The 15,247-nt window shown below is 41.6% G+C and overlaps 1 protein-coding gene across 1 annotated transcript; it reads right to left on the reverse strand.

The window, feature by feature from the left end:
- Window positions 1-9,529: 9,529 nt before the first annotated feature.
- Window positions 9,530-14,979, reverse strand: LOC140119064 (uncharacterized). Its single transcript, XM_072137692.1, has 5 exons — window positions 14,838-14,979; window positions 12,704-12,827; window positions 11,023-11,071; window positions 10,254-10,343; window positions 9,530-9,635 (listed from the first exon to the last, which is right to left on the reverse strand). The coding sequence occupies exons 2-5, from the start codon at window positions 12,824-12,826 to the stop codon at window positions 9,565-9,567; spliced, it is 333 nt and encodes a 110-aa protein (XP_071993793.1). The 5' UTR covers window position 12,827; window positions 14,838-14,979; the 3' UTR covers window positions 9,530-9,564.
- Window positions 14,980-15,247: the final 268 nt, after the last annotated feature.

Raw genomic sequence — 15,247 nt, forward strand, 5'->3', positions numbered from 1 at the left:
ACGGGACAGTCGCAGCGTCCCCCAGCAGCTGCATTCTCAGGACACCAATAACTCCAAGGCAATACTTGTCAGATGTTTCAGGTGAACTTTAGAATGTATGGAGATTTTTCTATGACCAGGTTCACACTAGGTGACTTTGCTAGTGTTTAAGGTTTTTATATTTGGTCCAAAACTCTAGGGACCAGATGTTAGTTTCTGTTTATAACACGGAAACATTGTACAAATGTAAGATGCTGAAAGCTGCAACTCTTTGTACAGCATATGCTAGAGAAGCAAAGGAGGGGCTCAAGCTTTTCTGGTCTAAGATTTCACCAAAAGCCCCTAATAGACTGGAGTAGGAGGAAATATAATTACCCTCCAAATCAGATGAATGTGCTTGGCATTGTATGACCGCTTCAGCATCACAGGAGACAGAACGGTTACACCATGGCTAAATGGAATTTTTCTTGCTCCCGTTACCATTGAAGAAATTGATTGGCCACAATGGTCACAGGATCTCAAGATCCCATGACCACGAGTGTAAACTGACAATTTTCTAAGAAAAGAGACGTGCACTTGGAAAATATACTCTATTCAAATAATGAGGTAAAAAGACCAAAGGGCAATTTACAAACCTCGCTCAAATGGTCTAGGTCCAGGTACAAACATATTACACAAAGTATATCACCAAAATAAATATGTATGATGATGATAAAAAAATGCATACATGCACATATGAATATCACAAAGAGCTGCTGGTTCATGGATATTGAATTTTGATATACAATATAAATATTTTATATTACTGCAAGGATGGGGGAGGGAGGGTAAGGAGAAAATCCCTATAAACCTCAACCAAATGGCCTGGGATCAAATATCAATGTACTACACTCAATATATCATGAAAAAAGTAGCAGTACAATAAAGCTTCAATAGGAAAAAATAAAAACAAGTAAATGTCACAAGAAACTGCTACTTTAATGGACTGTGCCCTCTTTATACAGACATGGGGTTTACCGCATATTACAGCAAACACCCATCGCTAACACTGACCAGCTGTCAGTGCTATCACTGATCGCGGATGTTAACCCCTTGACTGCTGTCGGCGTTCTTTGTTGAGATCATCACTCCACCTGATGTTATCGTGGCGCGGCAGACCATAGCCTGCATAGTTTCTGAAGATTCGTTACAATGAGCCAGTGGCTTATTGTAATGAATCCTATGTATAAACACCATATTCTGCAATACAGTAGTATTGCAGTATATTGTAGGAATGATCAGACTATCAAGGGTTAAAATACCCTACAGGGTCTAAGAAATAGCAAAAAAAATATAATAAAAAAAAAATTAAAATAATGATAAATGATTAAATCACCTGCCTTTCCCTAGAACTGATCTAAAATTACACTCACTGGCCACTTTAATAGGTACACCTGTCCAACTGCTCGTTAACACTTAATTTCTAATCAGCCAATCACATGGCGGCATGGTGCATTTAGGCATGTAGACATGGTCAAGACAATCTCCTGCAGTTCAAACCGAGCATCAGTATGGGGAAGAAAGGTGATTTGAGTGCCTTTGAACGTGGCATGGTTGTTGGTGCCAAAAGGGCTGGTCTGAGTATTTCAGAAACTGCTGATCTGCTGGGATTTTCACGCACAACCATCTCTAGGGTTTACAGAGAATGGTCCGAAAAAGAAAAAACATCCAGTGAGCGGCAGTTCTGTGGGCGGAAATGCCTTGTTGATGCCAGAGGTCAGAGGAGAATGGGCAGACTGGTTCGAGCTGATAGAAAGGCAACAGTGACTCAAATCGCCACCCGTTACAACCAAGGTAGGCAGAAGAGCATCTCTGAATGCACAGTATGTCCAACTTTGAGGCAGATGGGCTACAGCAGCAGAAGACCACACCGGGTGCCACTCCTTTCAGCTAAGAACAGGAAACTGAGGCTACAATTTGCACAAGCCCATCAAAATTGGACAGTAGAAGATTGGAAAAAGGTTGCCTGGTCTGATGAGTCTCGATTTCTGCTGCGACATTCGGATGGTAGGGTCAGAATTTGGCGTCAACAAAATGAAAGCATGGATCCATCCTGCCTTGTATCAACGGTTCAGGCTGGTGGTGGTGGTGTCATGGTGTGGGGAATATTTTCTTGGCACTCTTTGGGCCCCTTGGTACCAATTGAGCATCGTTGCAACGCCACAGCCTGCCTGAGTATCGTTGCTGACCATGTCCATCCTTTTATGACCACAATGTACCCAACATCTGATGGCTACTTTCAGCAGGATAATGCGCCATGTCATAAAGCTGGAATTATCTCAGATTGGTTTCTTGAACATGACAATGAGTTCACTGTACTCAAATGGCCTCCACAGTCACCAGATCTCAATCCAATAGAGCATCTTTGGGATGTGGTGGAACGGGAGATTCGCATCATGGATGTGCAGCCGACAAATCTGCGGCAACTGTGTGATGCCATCATGTCAATATGGACCAAAATCTCTGAGGAATGCTTCCAGCACCTTGTTGAATCTATGCCACAAAGAATTGAGGCAGTTCTGAAGGCAAAAGGGGGTCCAACCCGTTACTAGCATGGTGTACCTAATAAAGTGGCCGGTGAGTGTAAATAAATAGTAAAAATCACAAAAATGTTAGGTATTGTCGAGTCCCAAAATGCCCGCTCTATCAAAATATACCAGTTATTGCCGGTGGTAAACCACATAGTGGAAAATATTGCCCGATTGCCAGAAAGGCGACTTTTACACCATTTTACATAACATAAAAAGTGTAATAAAAAGTGATCACAAGGTTTCACAGTCCTCAAAATGAAAGTAATGAAAACATCAGCTCATTTGCCTTAAATGACACCTAAATAACATCACTGAGAAGTAAAAATTTATCGCAGAAAATAAGCACTCACACAGCTCTGTACATGATAGAATGAAAACGCTATACATTTTTGAAAGTGGGGAGGGAAAAATAGGTTGCGTCTTAAAGGGGTTAAAGATGTTAGAGAATCGGCAAATATAGGTGGAATACATTACCACATGTAATCGGCCACAGACTACTAGGTGGGGGGGGGGCAAGAGCTCCATCAAGTATCAACTGTCAAACTGGCATCCTCAGGGGTAAATTCACACTAAAGGCTCTTACCTAAAAGATCTATGTCTGCACCAATGGAAAGCGTGGAGGAAGTGTGGAGCGCACGTTCCAGAATACAAACCAGAAGTGCGTCATTCCAGAAGTAAATCAATGTCAGATCAAATACAAGGTTGTTTCCCTTGTGGCTTACAAAAAGTAGGGGTAAAGGTGACTTTTTTGGAAAATGTTCACCTTTTTCTTCTTTGGGACCTAATTGGTGCCCCACTGTAGGGGCAAATACACATATAACACCTTGCTAAATTCTGCTAAATGGTGTCACTTGTTGGGGTTCTCCTCTGTTTTGGTACCACTAGGGCTCTCAATATGTATCCTGACACTTGAAAACTTTTTTTATACATATTTGTCCTCAAAAAAATAAACGGCGCTCTTTCCCTTCCAAGTGCCACCATTTGCCCCTACAGCAGTGTACAATGACAAAATGGGTATTGGCATACTCAGGAGGAATTGCTCCAAACATTGTGACATGTATTTTCCTTTGAACTCTTTGTTAAAGGTGCAAATTTTAGTGGTCAATGAATATATTGTTAAATTACATTAAGATTCCAATTTTCATAGTTTTTAAAAAGTAGAAAATTTTGAATATGGAAAACATAATTTAAGAAAAAATGTTCACCAAATTAAATTTTTAGTTTTTTTTCATAATTAAATACTAAACATATTGCCTAAATTTATAAACTAACATGAAGTAGAATGTGTCACGGAAAAACAAACTCAAAATCACCTGAATATGTTAAAGTGTTCCAAAGTGATGACCACTTATAGTGACTGGTCAGAAAAAAGGCAGTGTCAGGAAGGTGCAAAATGGCCAAGTCGTTAAGGGGTTAATGACCGGGCCATTTTCTCCGAATGTTGTACTTACTGGTTAAAGGGACATAACTTTCTCTTTTGTACAATACTGTAAATAATTTGTGCTGCATTTTTTTTGTGACACATAGAGGTAGTTAAAAATAAAAACAAGTTAAGGGTCCTTTTTTCCATTTTTTTAAGGGGTAAAAGTTACAAAGCTGGAGAAAAATTTTTTTCTATCTAATTTTTAGTATATATTTTTTTCAGTTTTCAAAATAACTGAAAATGACCATTATAAATGAATTCCCTGGTGTGTGTGACGGTCATTTGAGTATATATATAGTCTGGGGCAAACGGGGTGACAATGGCGATATTTTTCATTTTATTGGGGAATATTAGTGTGTATTTTTTAATATTTATTAATATGTAATTTGTGTGTGTATTTTAACTTTATTTATCCCCCATAAAAGACCCCTGGGGGACATTTCCAAATTTTTTCTTTTTCATTTTTTTTATTTCTATTTTCTCTGAGAGGGCAGATATTGGATCAGAGCTGGACCCAGCAGCTCGGATTAACCCCTACAGAGCCAACATTCATGTGACTGTTGGGTCTGTATTGCAGGCTCTCCTCCACTGTGCATCGTTTCATTATAACAAATTTTTTAACAAGATAAAAGATTAATTTTTTGTGATACCTACTTATGGTGGGCAGTCGTTTTCTCCTAATATGTACTATTGGACAGCGAAAGGAGTACAGTACTAACCACATATCTATTTCCTAAAATAATTATTGCTGAACTTACATACAAACTACCTGCTCACGCAATTACCACAGGAGCAGAAGAAAACTGCAGCGACAGCTAAACACATTGCGACAGTTTCGAGACCCTCGTCTGCTGACGTCTAAAGTCAGTGGGAAGTCGGAATCGGTTTAACCTTTTAATGCTTTAGAAAATTTATCTAACTAATATGTTAATGAAGTAGTCTCTTCGGGAAGTAGGACCAAAGGCTACTCCACACCCAAGTAGCCTCTGTGATCCTTCCCTACCAGTGTATTCATGGCCCCTTCTTCACACTACTCCCATCATCTCTGAAATCAGTGCTGTCAGGAGTGCTGCTATATGTGTACGTGTTGGCACTGATGTTGAAGCTACGGCACATGCACAGAGCTCCGATGGGACAGTGGGCAGAAGTGAGCCAAGGACGTGCAGGTAGGGAGGGATCGCAGAGGCTACTGAGGCTGGGAGTAGCTATTGCTCCCACGGCCTGGAGAGACTACTCCACAACTCAGCAGCCTCTCTGGATAACTAAAGATAGATTAGGGTTTAGTAGCTTAATAGGAACCTACCATCAGATCTACCATAATAGGTAGATTTCTGATGCTAGGTTTCCTTTAAAGAGTATTAAACGACATTTATCACCAGAATGAAGGATTGAAAACCAAGTACACTGATGTACTGTCATGTGCCCCCTCTTGCAGGATCTGCTCTTCTTAAGCTCATGTTTAAAAAAAAAAAAAAAAAAAAAAAAAAAAAAAAGCTAATTTGCATAATTTTAGAAGCCTTTTTTGAGAAAAAAAAACATGGTATAAGAAGCTAAAAGAAGAGTGGATCCTGCCAGAGGGAGCACACACACCAGTATGTCACAGTGTGCTTGGTTTACAATCCTTCAACCTGGTGATGTCCTTAACATGTAAATGAGCCAATTATCATTGAAAATGACTGCCAGCTATATGAAAATGACAGGAATAGGGCCTGCTCTGTCTTTTGCGGCTTGAACAGTCAGTTTATGCATGGGGCAGTGAAATTCACAGCTATATGCATGAGCCTATAGAAGAAAATAAGGATGTGGGCTTGCTGTAGAAAATACGGTAAACACGTGTCCTCTTTTCCTTGTCGTTTAAAAAAAAAAAAAAAAAAAAAAGAGAAAAAAAAAAATAAAAAAGTTGGACGTATCCCAAAATAGCACCAATGTGTTATCTTAGATTGGTACCCTATTTTGTTGCAATCCACAAAGTGTCCCGATGCTGTAAAATATTGGACTCTTCTCCAAAATGTACAAACTCTAACCTGTCATTTTTCTGTCCTGCATGGACTGGATACAAAGGATATACAGTCCATTTTCATACATACAAACTACCATCCCCTCCTTGTCTGTGTTTTTTTTTCATGAATGTGGCCAAATAGAAATCCTTGAAAATAATTTTTTTTTCTTTTTTTTGAGCCAAAGTCAAAAGTCAAGTAGAACAGATTCAAGTCTGAGATAAGAGCAAAAGGTATAAAAGAAAAATCCACCATCTAGTTTTATTAACCATTAAAGGAAATCTACCAGTAGCTGTAGTAAATTTCACTGAAAATACTCACCTATTCTCCTCTTTATCTTGATTCCGGCGGTTTTCTTCTTAAATCTTGACATGGCAGGATCACTTTAAAAGAAACTTCTAAACAGCAGCCCGGAGTAGGGGACTCGACGTCCGGTACTCCAGGCTGCCAATTATTCATGCCTCCTAGGTGACTTCACCTTCCTCTGCAACATAGGAGAGGGAGGTATCTAGCACACAGGAGGCGTGAAGTCGTGCCTTCCCCTACCAGCATTGGTGAGGGAGATGTCGAGTGTTGGACATCGCGTTACTGCACTGCGATAAAGGTGATGCTGGTGTGTGTCTAGATTAGGAATTACCACCGCTGGTATCAAGCGGAAGAGACTAGATGAGAATTTTCAGTGTAATTTGCCTTACAGCTACTGGTAGGTTTCATTTAATGAACCGTGACGTAATAGCATGCCACAGGTCGGCTGTGGGTGCATGGAGGGCTCACGGGCTGAGCCCTCTCCTTAGCCAGTAAGTCTTTGGTGCATATTGCAGCAAACCCTTACCGGTAGCACTGATCTCGGGCGTTATCCTGTACATCACTGCCTGCAGCTTTATGTTTGATTTGTACTGTTTATATAATCAGTTCAAGGGAGGTGATTTGAAATTTTATATTCTTCTATATTTCTTTTTTAACTTAATTTTTTTTTTTACTATTTTTCAGACCATTAGGGTTAAACACATACACTTAGTCTGATCAACGGCGTATTCATGAGGGGGGCAGTTCAGGCAGTCCTCTCTCTTCTGCATCTCCCTCGGACGACCACTCCACACCAGATGCCGGAGGCTACTGCCTGGTTCGATGATGTAGTCACCTCCTCATGATCACGTTGGACGATAGGTCCGTCGTTCAGACCACTACGTGCCAAATAGTGGCAGAGCTTTAGGGATAGCCTTTTCCCAGTCCTATAATTGGAAGAGGGCTGTCTTTCATCATCAGTCAGGGTGGGCTGTCCAGTGCATTTCGCCACTCTGGAGGAGGGTCATCCAGCTGATCAGGAGTGGCCGAGTAAAGGTCATAGTAGTATTTGCAAAGATGTCTGGCCATACCCCCTGAAGGCTAGAAGTGCGCAAGACGATTGAGACCTCTTTGTGAAGCAGGCCAGAAGTCTCCAAGCTCTGTCTCCATATCTCAACAGCTTGGCCTCCATTTGGGTACAATAAAAGGATTCTCTGCTCTATCATAATCAGTTTTGGCCTGCTGCCAAGTATGCAGGGTAGGAGAGGACTGGTAGACTGAAGAAAGTTTCTCACTACACTCCTCGACTTGCCTAGCTGCTTCTTGCATAGCCGGTAATACGCTCTCTAATAACTATTTTCCCAGTATCCCAGTCCAACTGCCAGTAACTACCTAATAAGTCTAAAGAAAGGAGCAGATAGACTATCCTGGACCAAGAGGAATGGGTATCGGCAAAAATGAGTGAATTCCTTCCTCTCCGAGTTGCGCAGGCACCAAATATCCAAAAGTTGGGTATTCGTCATGAAGTCAGACAGTATAGTATCTTTCCTAGGTCTCCAATGTGATGACGACTCTCCCCCTCATGTCCTCAGCTACCGGATTAACTATATTCAGATCAGGTTCCAGGACCTTAGAGGGGGCAACGCTGGTTCAGAAACCAGTTAGTGGGATCTGTTTTTATTAGTATGTGCAGCTCGTTCAGTTTAATTTGCTGATAGGTGGCCTTTAAATTTGGGGGAGGTAGATTGCTATTTGCAGGACCACTCTAGTCCCAAGATAACAGTGTACAACTACTTGAAGCGCTGAATTGCTGAAAGCCGTTTTCTGTAACCAGAAAATAAACCATAGCTTTTCAGAATCATTGGCTCACAAGTGAGTCAAACTGCACTTTGTGCCAGATTATTGATTTAAGTCAGACACAATTCAATAACCTGGCACATCCTGCACGCGCCACTCTCACTTAACCTGAGTGCACCAGCTATTATTTGGTTCATTCAGTTTAGCGAGTTTTGTGACGTCGCAAAAGTATCTCTTTAATGCATTACTTGTCTATTATCTGGAATTTGGATATAGGCTTCGGGGAGTCTCTTGTTTGGTTCCAAGCTTTTAAGATCACACTTAAAACCGTTGACTGGAAGATAGTATTGCCCTTATTGACAACTGCTGCATAGGAGTAAAGCTGTGGCAGTGAGCCCACGGTGGCCACAAGCTTCCAGGCAAGTATTCTGATTTAGCTCACACACAGACTCTGGTGGGCCAAGACAAAAAAACGGGTTAATAGCTGAATGGGATGCTGCAGAGATTCCAGCAGAAATGTTCTCAATCCCTTATCAGTGATCTTATTAAACCATTCACTCCCATTACCCATTTGCAGCTGTAGATTACAAGCAATTTTGTCATTCTCTGTGGATGAATGTATTAAGTTATCCAGAAATGGTCCTTTAAAGAAAACCCTGCCTTCGGAAATCTTTCTTTTAAGGTAGATCTGATGGTAGGTTCTTAATAACATTCCAAGCCCTAGTCAGGCACCTTGCACATCATCGCTCTTTCTAAGACTGTAGCCAGAGGATACCTGGAGGTGGAGCAGCATTTGCTTCCACAACCAAGTAGCCTCTGTTAAAAAATAGCATATTAGTTAAAGATCAGGTTAGAAAGTATTATAAGGATTAGGAATAGATAGTTTAGGGCAGTGATGGCGAACCTTTTAGAGACTGAGTGTCCAAACTGCAACCAAAATCCACTTGTTTACTGTGAAGTGCCAACGTGGCAGTGACTTATTGCTACCTGTTCTTCGACATCTTTCAATTGTATCGGCCGCCTGAGGCAACCAATACAGTGGAAAGAAGGAGGGCAAATTCAGATTATCATTGCAGCTTCTCTCCAGGGTCTCTTTGGACAGAAAGAACGGTGGGTCCAGTATGAGGACCTCCAAAGAGAATGCACTTCTTTCAACAACTCACTTTTCAAGCAGTTCAAAACAGTCAGTCGATGAAGTTTCGCAGTAAAATAGCGCTGAGAGCAGCATCTAAGTTGCCTGGGACTGCAGGAAGATTTGATGGATTTGGTGATGTTTGGTGAACTCTGTCCTGGGGCGATGGCCTGAGTGCCCACAGAAAGGGCTCTGAGTGCCACCTCTGGCACCCGTGCCATAGGTTCGCCACAACTGGTTTAGGGCTTAGAATGTTACTAGGAACCTACCATCACATCTACCTTAAGAGGTAGATTCCCAATGGCAGGTTTCCTTTAATTGCATTAGTAATGGACAACTCTAACGCTGATGGAAAGTTGCTTTATTGTTGTTAACGGGAACTTAATCAAAGAGTCCAAATCCCATGTCTTCATCAGACTCTTCAGATTCTTCCTTTACTTCCTCTTTCTTTTCTGTTGGGATCAAATATATCAAAGGTTAGAGGGGGAACAAAAAAAGTTATGTTCAACACTGAGGACATGAAATTTTAGGGGGTCATTGTAAACAAAAAAGAACAATGTTGTACATTGTTGTAAACAAGTAGTTAAAACTACACTATATTTTATTGGGAGGCTGCACTAAATACCATAGGGGAGTTTTGTCACTGAAGAGAGGGGAGAAGCACTGAAATAATAGCAAATTCTTGCACACTGAAAGACATTGCGTCTAATTATGTGACTACACCTCCTCTACGCCATGTGGGTGTGAAGTGGGCTGGAACAGGGTCTACACACTTTTGAAAAACCTGCAAACATTGCCCGCTGAGTGCTCGCTAGTTTTTAGCCAAAACTATGCCAGGTTTGACCTGTCTTAGTTTTATCTGCCAACACAAGCATCATGAGGTCTAAGCCCCATGATGTATCCGGCGTGGTTGCAGATCTTTATTACACACTGAGGCATTGAGTCCCAGTGTATGATAAATCTCCCTGTAAAAGTCTGAGGAAACAAATACAGTCAAAGACTTTACTAAAAGGGCATCAAAGACCAAAACAAACAAACAAAAAAAACCCCCAAAAAACGTAAGTTATTACCTGGTGCGGCAGCACTACCAGCAGCTGGAGCAGATGCAGGAGCAGCAGCCACAGCGCCACCGGATGGTACTGAGCAAAGCTTGGAAAGGCCTGTTTAATAAATAATAATATCAAATTAAAATATAATTTCTGACACTACCCGGACAGAATTATGACAGTCGACAGTTCTATAGCTGATCACTTATTAAAAACTACTGCATGATTGAAGAGACTGCATCTTCCAGCTAAGAGCTATAAACCTAAAGATTATCCAGTAGACACATGGTCCTTCAGCAGCTCATCCCATTAACGGGAATGAGATTGATCTGTAGCACCATGTAATAAGACATACTGTGCGGGCCGGACAGTGAGGAGGCTGCCAAGCTGGTGCGAGTGCTGCAGCAATAATGCTCTTTATGTGGCAATCTTCTAGTACATGCTGCCATTGTTTATAACCCCCACACCAGTCAGATACCTGCTCCGTATGGAGAGGGCTCTGCCCATGAAACAAACCTCTCCAAAAGTCGTCGTAACATACAGATTTGTTCATTTATGCACTTAACCATTTATGCCGCTTCACATAAACCATTTGGGGTCAGCTTATGAAACCCTTTCTCAACCAAAAACAGATTTTGCAAAATGTAGGATAATGCATTACACATGGTAGGAATACAAGATATCACCTCCCAGCTGCTGTGATCAACTGATCCCACCAGGTCTGTATTAAGTTCTGCCCCCAGAAACCCAGTGTATGTTAACATAAGCAACAAAACCAATAATTTCTGAATACCTGAATTAATCAGCGCATCAAGGTCTTTCCCACCAAGTTCAGCCACCAACTGAAAAAGAAAGAAACTTCTACATTAAATATCCCCATCAGATGAAACACAGGGAAGATCCTGTGACATACTGAAATAATTCACACAACTGTATTTGTAATCCTGGAGCCACCACTACTGACAAGAGAAGAAGACTGACAGCTTTGTCATGCCATTATTTCCTCTGAATAGTTACAACCTGTGTGGGGCTTAAACAACTTTCCACATGAAGCTATGAGGGAATCTGACTTGTGTTAAACACTCCGCTTCCCTGACTTTATACAATCAATTAACATCTCACTTCAAGCTGGATTTTCTGGATAATGCCACCAACCAGGGCCATCAAATATAATCTATGCATTTTTACAAGATGTATTTTTAAGGCAAACTTGTAGCCAGTTGATTTTAAATGCTCTAGCACTACCCCAGAGGCAGCAGTGTTAAGCTGCTAGCTTTATCGGAACCTTCCAATAAAGCAAGAGAACACTGCAGTGCCATACCCTGAGGGCGCGTTCACACGTTGCGCTTTGGTTGCGTTTTAAAAACGCATTACAACAGCTGAGGAGAGGTGATTTGCCTAATTACATTACTATTTACATTTGTTAACACTGTGTTGACGCATGCATTTACAAAACAAATGCTTTAACACATTGTTAAAACATGCGTTAACACCGTATTTTGTAAATGCAGATGTTAACAGTAATGTAATTAGACAAATCACCTCATCTCAGCTGTTGTAATTCGTTTTAAAACGCAACCAAAGCGCAATGTGTGAGCGCAGCCTCAGAACGTTGTATTCATGAGGGGGCGGCCCGAGGTGCTGCTTCTACCCTGGTCCGCCTCTCCCACGCCATAGGCCGACGGTGACTGCTACATGAAGCCTCCTAGTCCCGCCCACTCATGATTACGCCGGAGCAGTGTTTGCTAGCTTTATCGGAGGGTAGCTAGCAGTTACACTGCTACATCGGGGGCAGGGCTTAGAGTTTCTTTAGTAAGGAGCTCCTAGAGACTTTAAGGGCGCTGTCCCACGTTGCGTTTGCAGACGCAGACAAAACCGCGCCCACCGGGGCGGTCCGATCGCATCGGCGTTTCTATGGAAACGCCTGCGATCGGGAACGAGCCACCGGTGTTTTGCATTAATTTAACGCAAAACACCGGCGGCTCGTACCCAATCGCAGGTGTTTCCATAGAAACGCCGATGCGATGGGACCGCCCCGGTGGGCGCGGTTTTGTCTGCGTCTGCAAACGCAACGTGGGACAGCGCCCCAAGGGTGACAGGTCCTCTTTAAGGCTACAAGCATATGAACCCTCTGTCTGCAAACCATGGATCTTGTGTCCATTTATGTGGTCAGGTGATTGTGTTACCTAGCATCTGATCCACAAAAAAGCACAACATACAGGTGACACCGCTATTGAAACAATGTTCATGTACACAAGGGCTAACAAAACCGCAAATATCCATGATCACCATATTTCCAGTGTGATAATTCTGCTTCCAACAACATTCTGCTTATGGGATGAAAGCGAATCTCACCTGCACACATTTTGCACAAACTGACTACTAGATCAGTGTGACATTTTATGCTGAGGATTTTCACTACTGTGTAGAAGAACGGTGGACTCTTCCTTTTTATCCTTTGTTTTTTGACTCACCTTGTTGAGGCGTTCATCATCAGCTTCAATTCCAACACTGGACAAGATTTTCTTAATGTCTTTTGCTGATGGACTGCTGTTACCACCGAGGGTGGCAAGCAGGAAAGCGGCCACGTAACGCATTCTGGAATACCAATAGAAACCATAGTGACTATGACTTAGGAAAAAATACACAAAGCAGACATATTTTAATACACGACCCACAATTAGGAAAAGTTCAACCTTCCTTTCCAACAGAAAATACATACAATACAGACCATGGCACGATACCACTGAGGGAACAAGCTGAGGGGCAGCGTAGCAAATATTGTTGGTGACCATTACAGAGGCAATGATAAAACAGCTGTGCGGTCAATTAATTTTCCCATGGGGCCACATGCGAAATCATAATCGTTTTAGAGGGCCAGACTAATACTTAACTCAGTTCTACCCCAATACTTATATACTTTATTCAGTACATAATCTATTCCTAGATTTAAAAACATGCAGTAGATAAAACATGACAATGAATCAATGAAAGTGTGGAGGACCAAATTGCATTGTTTAATGAAGGGGAGCATATGTGTTTTAATGAGCTCACAAGACTTGGCGGGATGGATGTGGCCTGCTGGAGTAGAGCCACAGCAAAAACATTAGGCTGAGTTCACATGTTGCTCTTGAACTGCATTTTGAAACACATTACAGGCCCAAACACAGGGACCTAAAAGTTTGCATTCAGTAAGCAGCTGAAAAAACACTACTTACCACACATATGCATTCGGTGAGGATTAATACCTGATCTATGAGAAATGCATTTCATTGTGTGGATGCAGCTGAAGACAGCATTCACATATGAAAAAGGAGCAACTTGTGTATTGCCTCTTAATACACACATTACAAAACATACGTTGCTATTGTTAAAACACTCATGTTTGCCTTATGCATTTACAATGTAGATGCCCGAGGCTGCGTTCACACATGGCATTTGCTTTGCATTTAGAATGACAAGGCAAACCCCGTTGGAGGTGCCTAATCCGATTGCAAATGCGATTTCATAGAAACACGTTATTGGTAACAAGCACACACTAGTTACATTTAAGTAGTAAGCAAGTGCTGTGTGTGAACATAGCCTGAGGATCAGTCACAGCTTCTTGCCATGGATGCAAGTGCATTTTTTGTAGCAGAAAATTTTTTGTTTTTAAATAAACTTTCTGAACAAAACCTTAGAAAATACACCCATTGACTAGAAAGCTATCCATATGAGGAGACCCCCTAGTGAGCAGCGGCTATACAGCATATCACCTGCATAGGTTCTCATCTGATCAGCACAGATCTCTTTCACATAAGAAATTTGCTGATTGTAAACAGTGTATGGTTTTCTCCACAATCTTTTGGGAATACAATTAATTTCACTTCTGTGCTCCAGATTGTGTGAGGGCGCGTTTACACGTTGCGTTTTGGGCGCGTTTGAAACGCATATACAACAGCTGATGAGTGGTGATTTCCCTTATTACCGTTTAAGTTTGTGAACGCAATGTTAACAAAACGCACGAGTTAACATCGCGTTTACGATGCATTTTATAAACGGAAATGTTAACAGTGATGTAATTAGGCAAATCACCCCTCAGCTGTTGTATATGCGTTTCAAACGCAATGAAAACGCAGGTCAAAACGCAACTTGTGAACGCGCCCTAATAGAAACATAAAATATAATAGAGGCACCAGATGTTGGGATGCGCTGGACTCTAATCAGGTAGCCATTTATTTTTTCTGTGAGTTTAGAAAGAATCCAAGAAACATTTGAGATTTTGACTCTTATTAAAATTCTGAGATATCCTCAGATCACCTAAATTTGTCATTTTTTGTTTAAACTAGATAAGACATGATATTTTAAATATCATAATTGGATTATATTTTCATCACCATTAGATATGGTTAGTACATAGGAGAATACACAAGACATATGTCCTGACCCTCAGGTGGGAAATGGAGGCCGGGCACCGGCACACTGCACACCATGCAGCTGCTCACACTAGTTTTACTATTGTAAATTAAAGTTCCCCTTCCATCCCCGGACAAAGCCCACAGCTTCTCTCTCCTTCTCAGACGTGATGCCCCTCTATGGGGCAAACCACGAGCCCCATAAACCACTCACTTTAAGTCTGTAATAGACACGAAACGATGTGCACGCTCCTGTTCTTCTACTCCGAGAGGGAAAGAGAGAGAGCTACGGGGTTTCCTCAGCAAAGAATCAGGAGTCGTCGAGTTCAAAGGTCAAATGCGAAAGCTACTTAATATTTTAATCAAACTGTATTACATTTATGTTAATTTCACTTTGTGAACGGATGTGAAGTTTTAGCTTAAATAATAACTATATTTAATGTAGAGGACTAAGAAAGTTACTGATAGTGGGCATGCGCAGTACTAAAAGTCTGTCATTTTCACACGCCCGGAGCCCAGCATGTCTTTTACGCATGCGTATAACAGTATCGCGGTCTTAGTCAACCCGGAAGGTTTTATTTCGTATGCTCAGTTTAGAGTGTGAGGGGGTGTAGGTTACGGAGC

Source organism: Engystomops pustulosus, chromosome 2, assembly GCF_040894005.1.
Source record: "Engystomops pustulosus chromosome 2, aEngPut4.maternal, whole genome shotgun sequence".
Taxonomy (NCBI): Eukaryota; Metazoa; Chordata; class Amphibia; order Anura; family Leptodactylidae; genus Engystomops; species Engystomops pustulosus.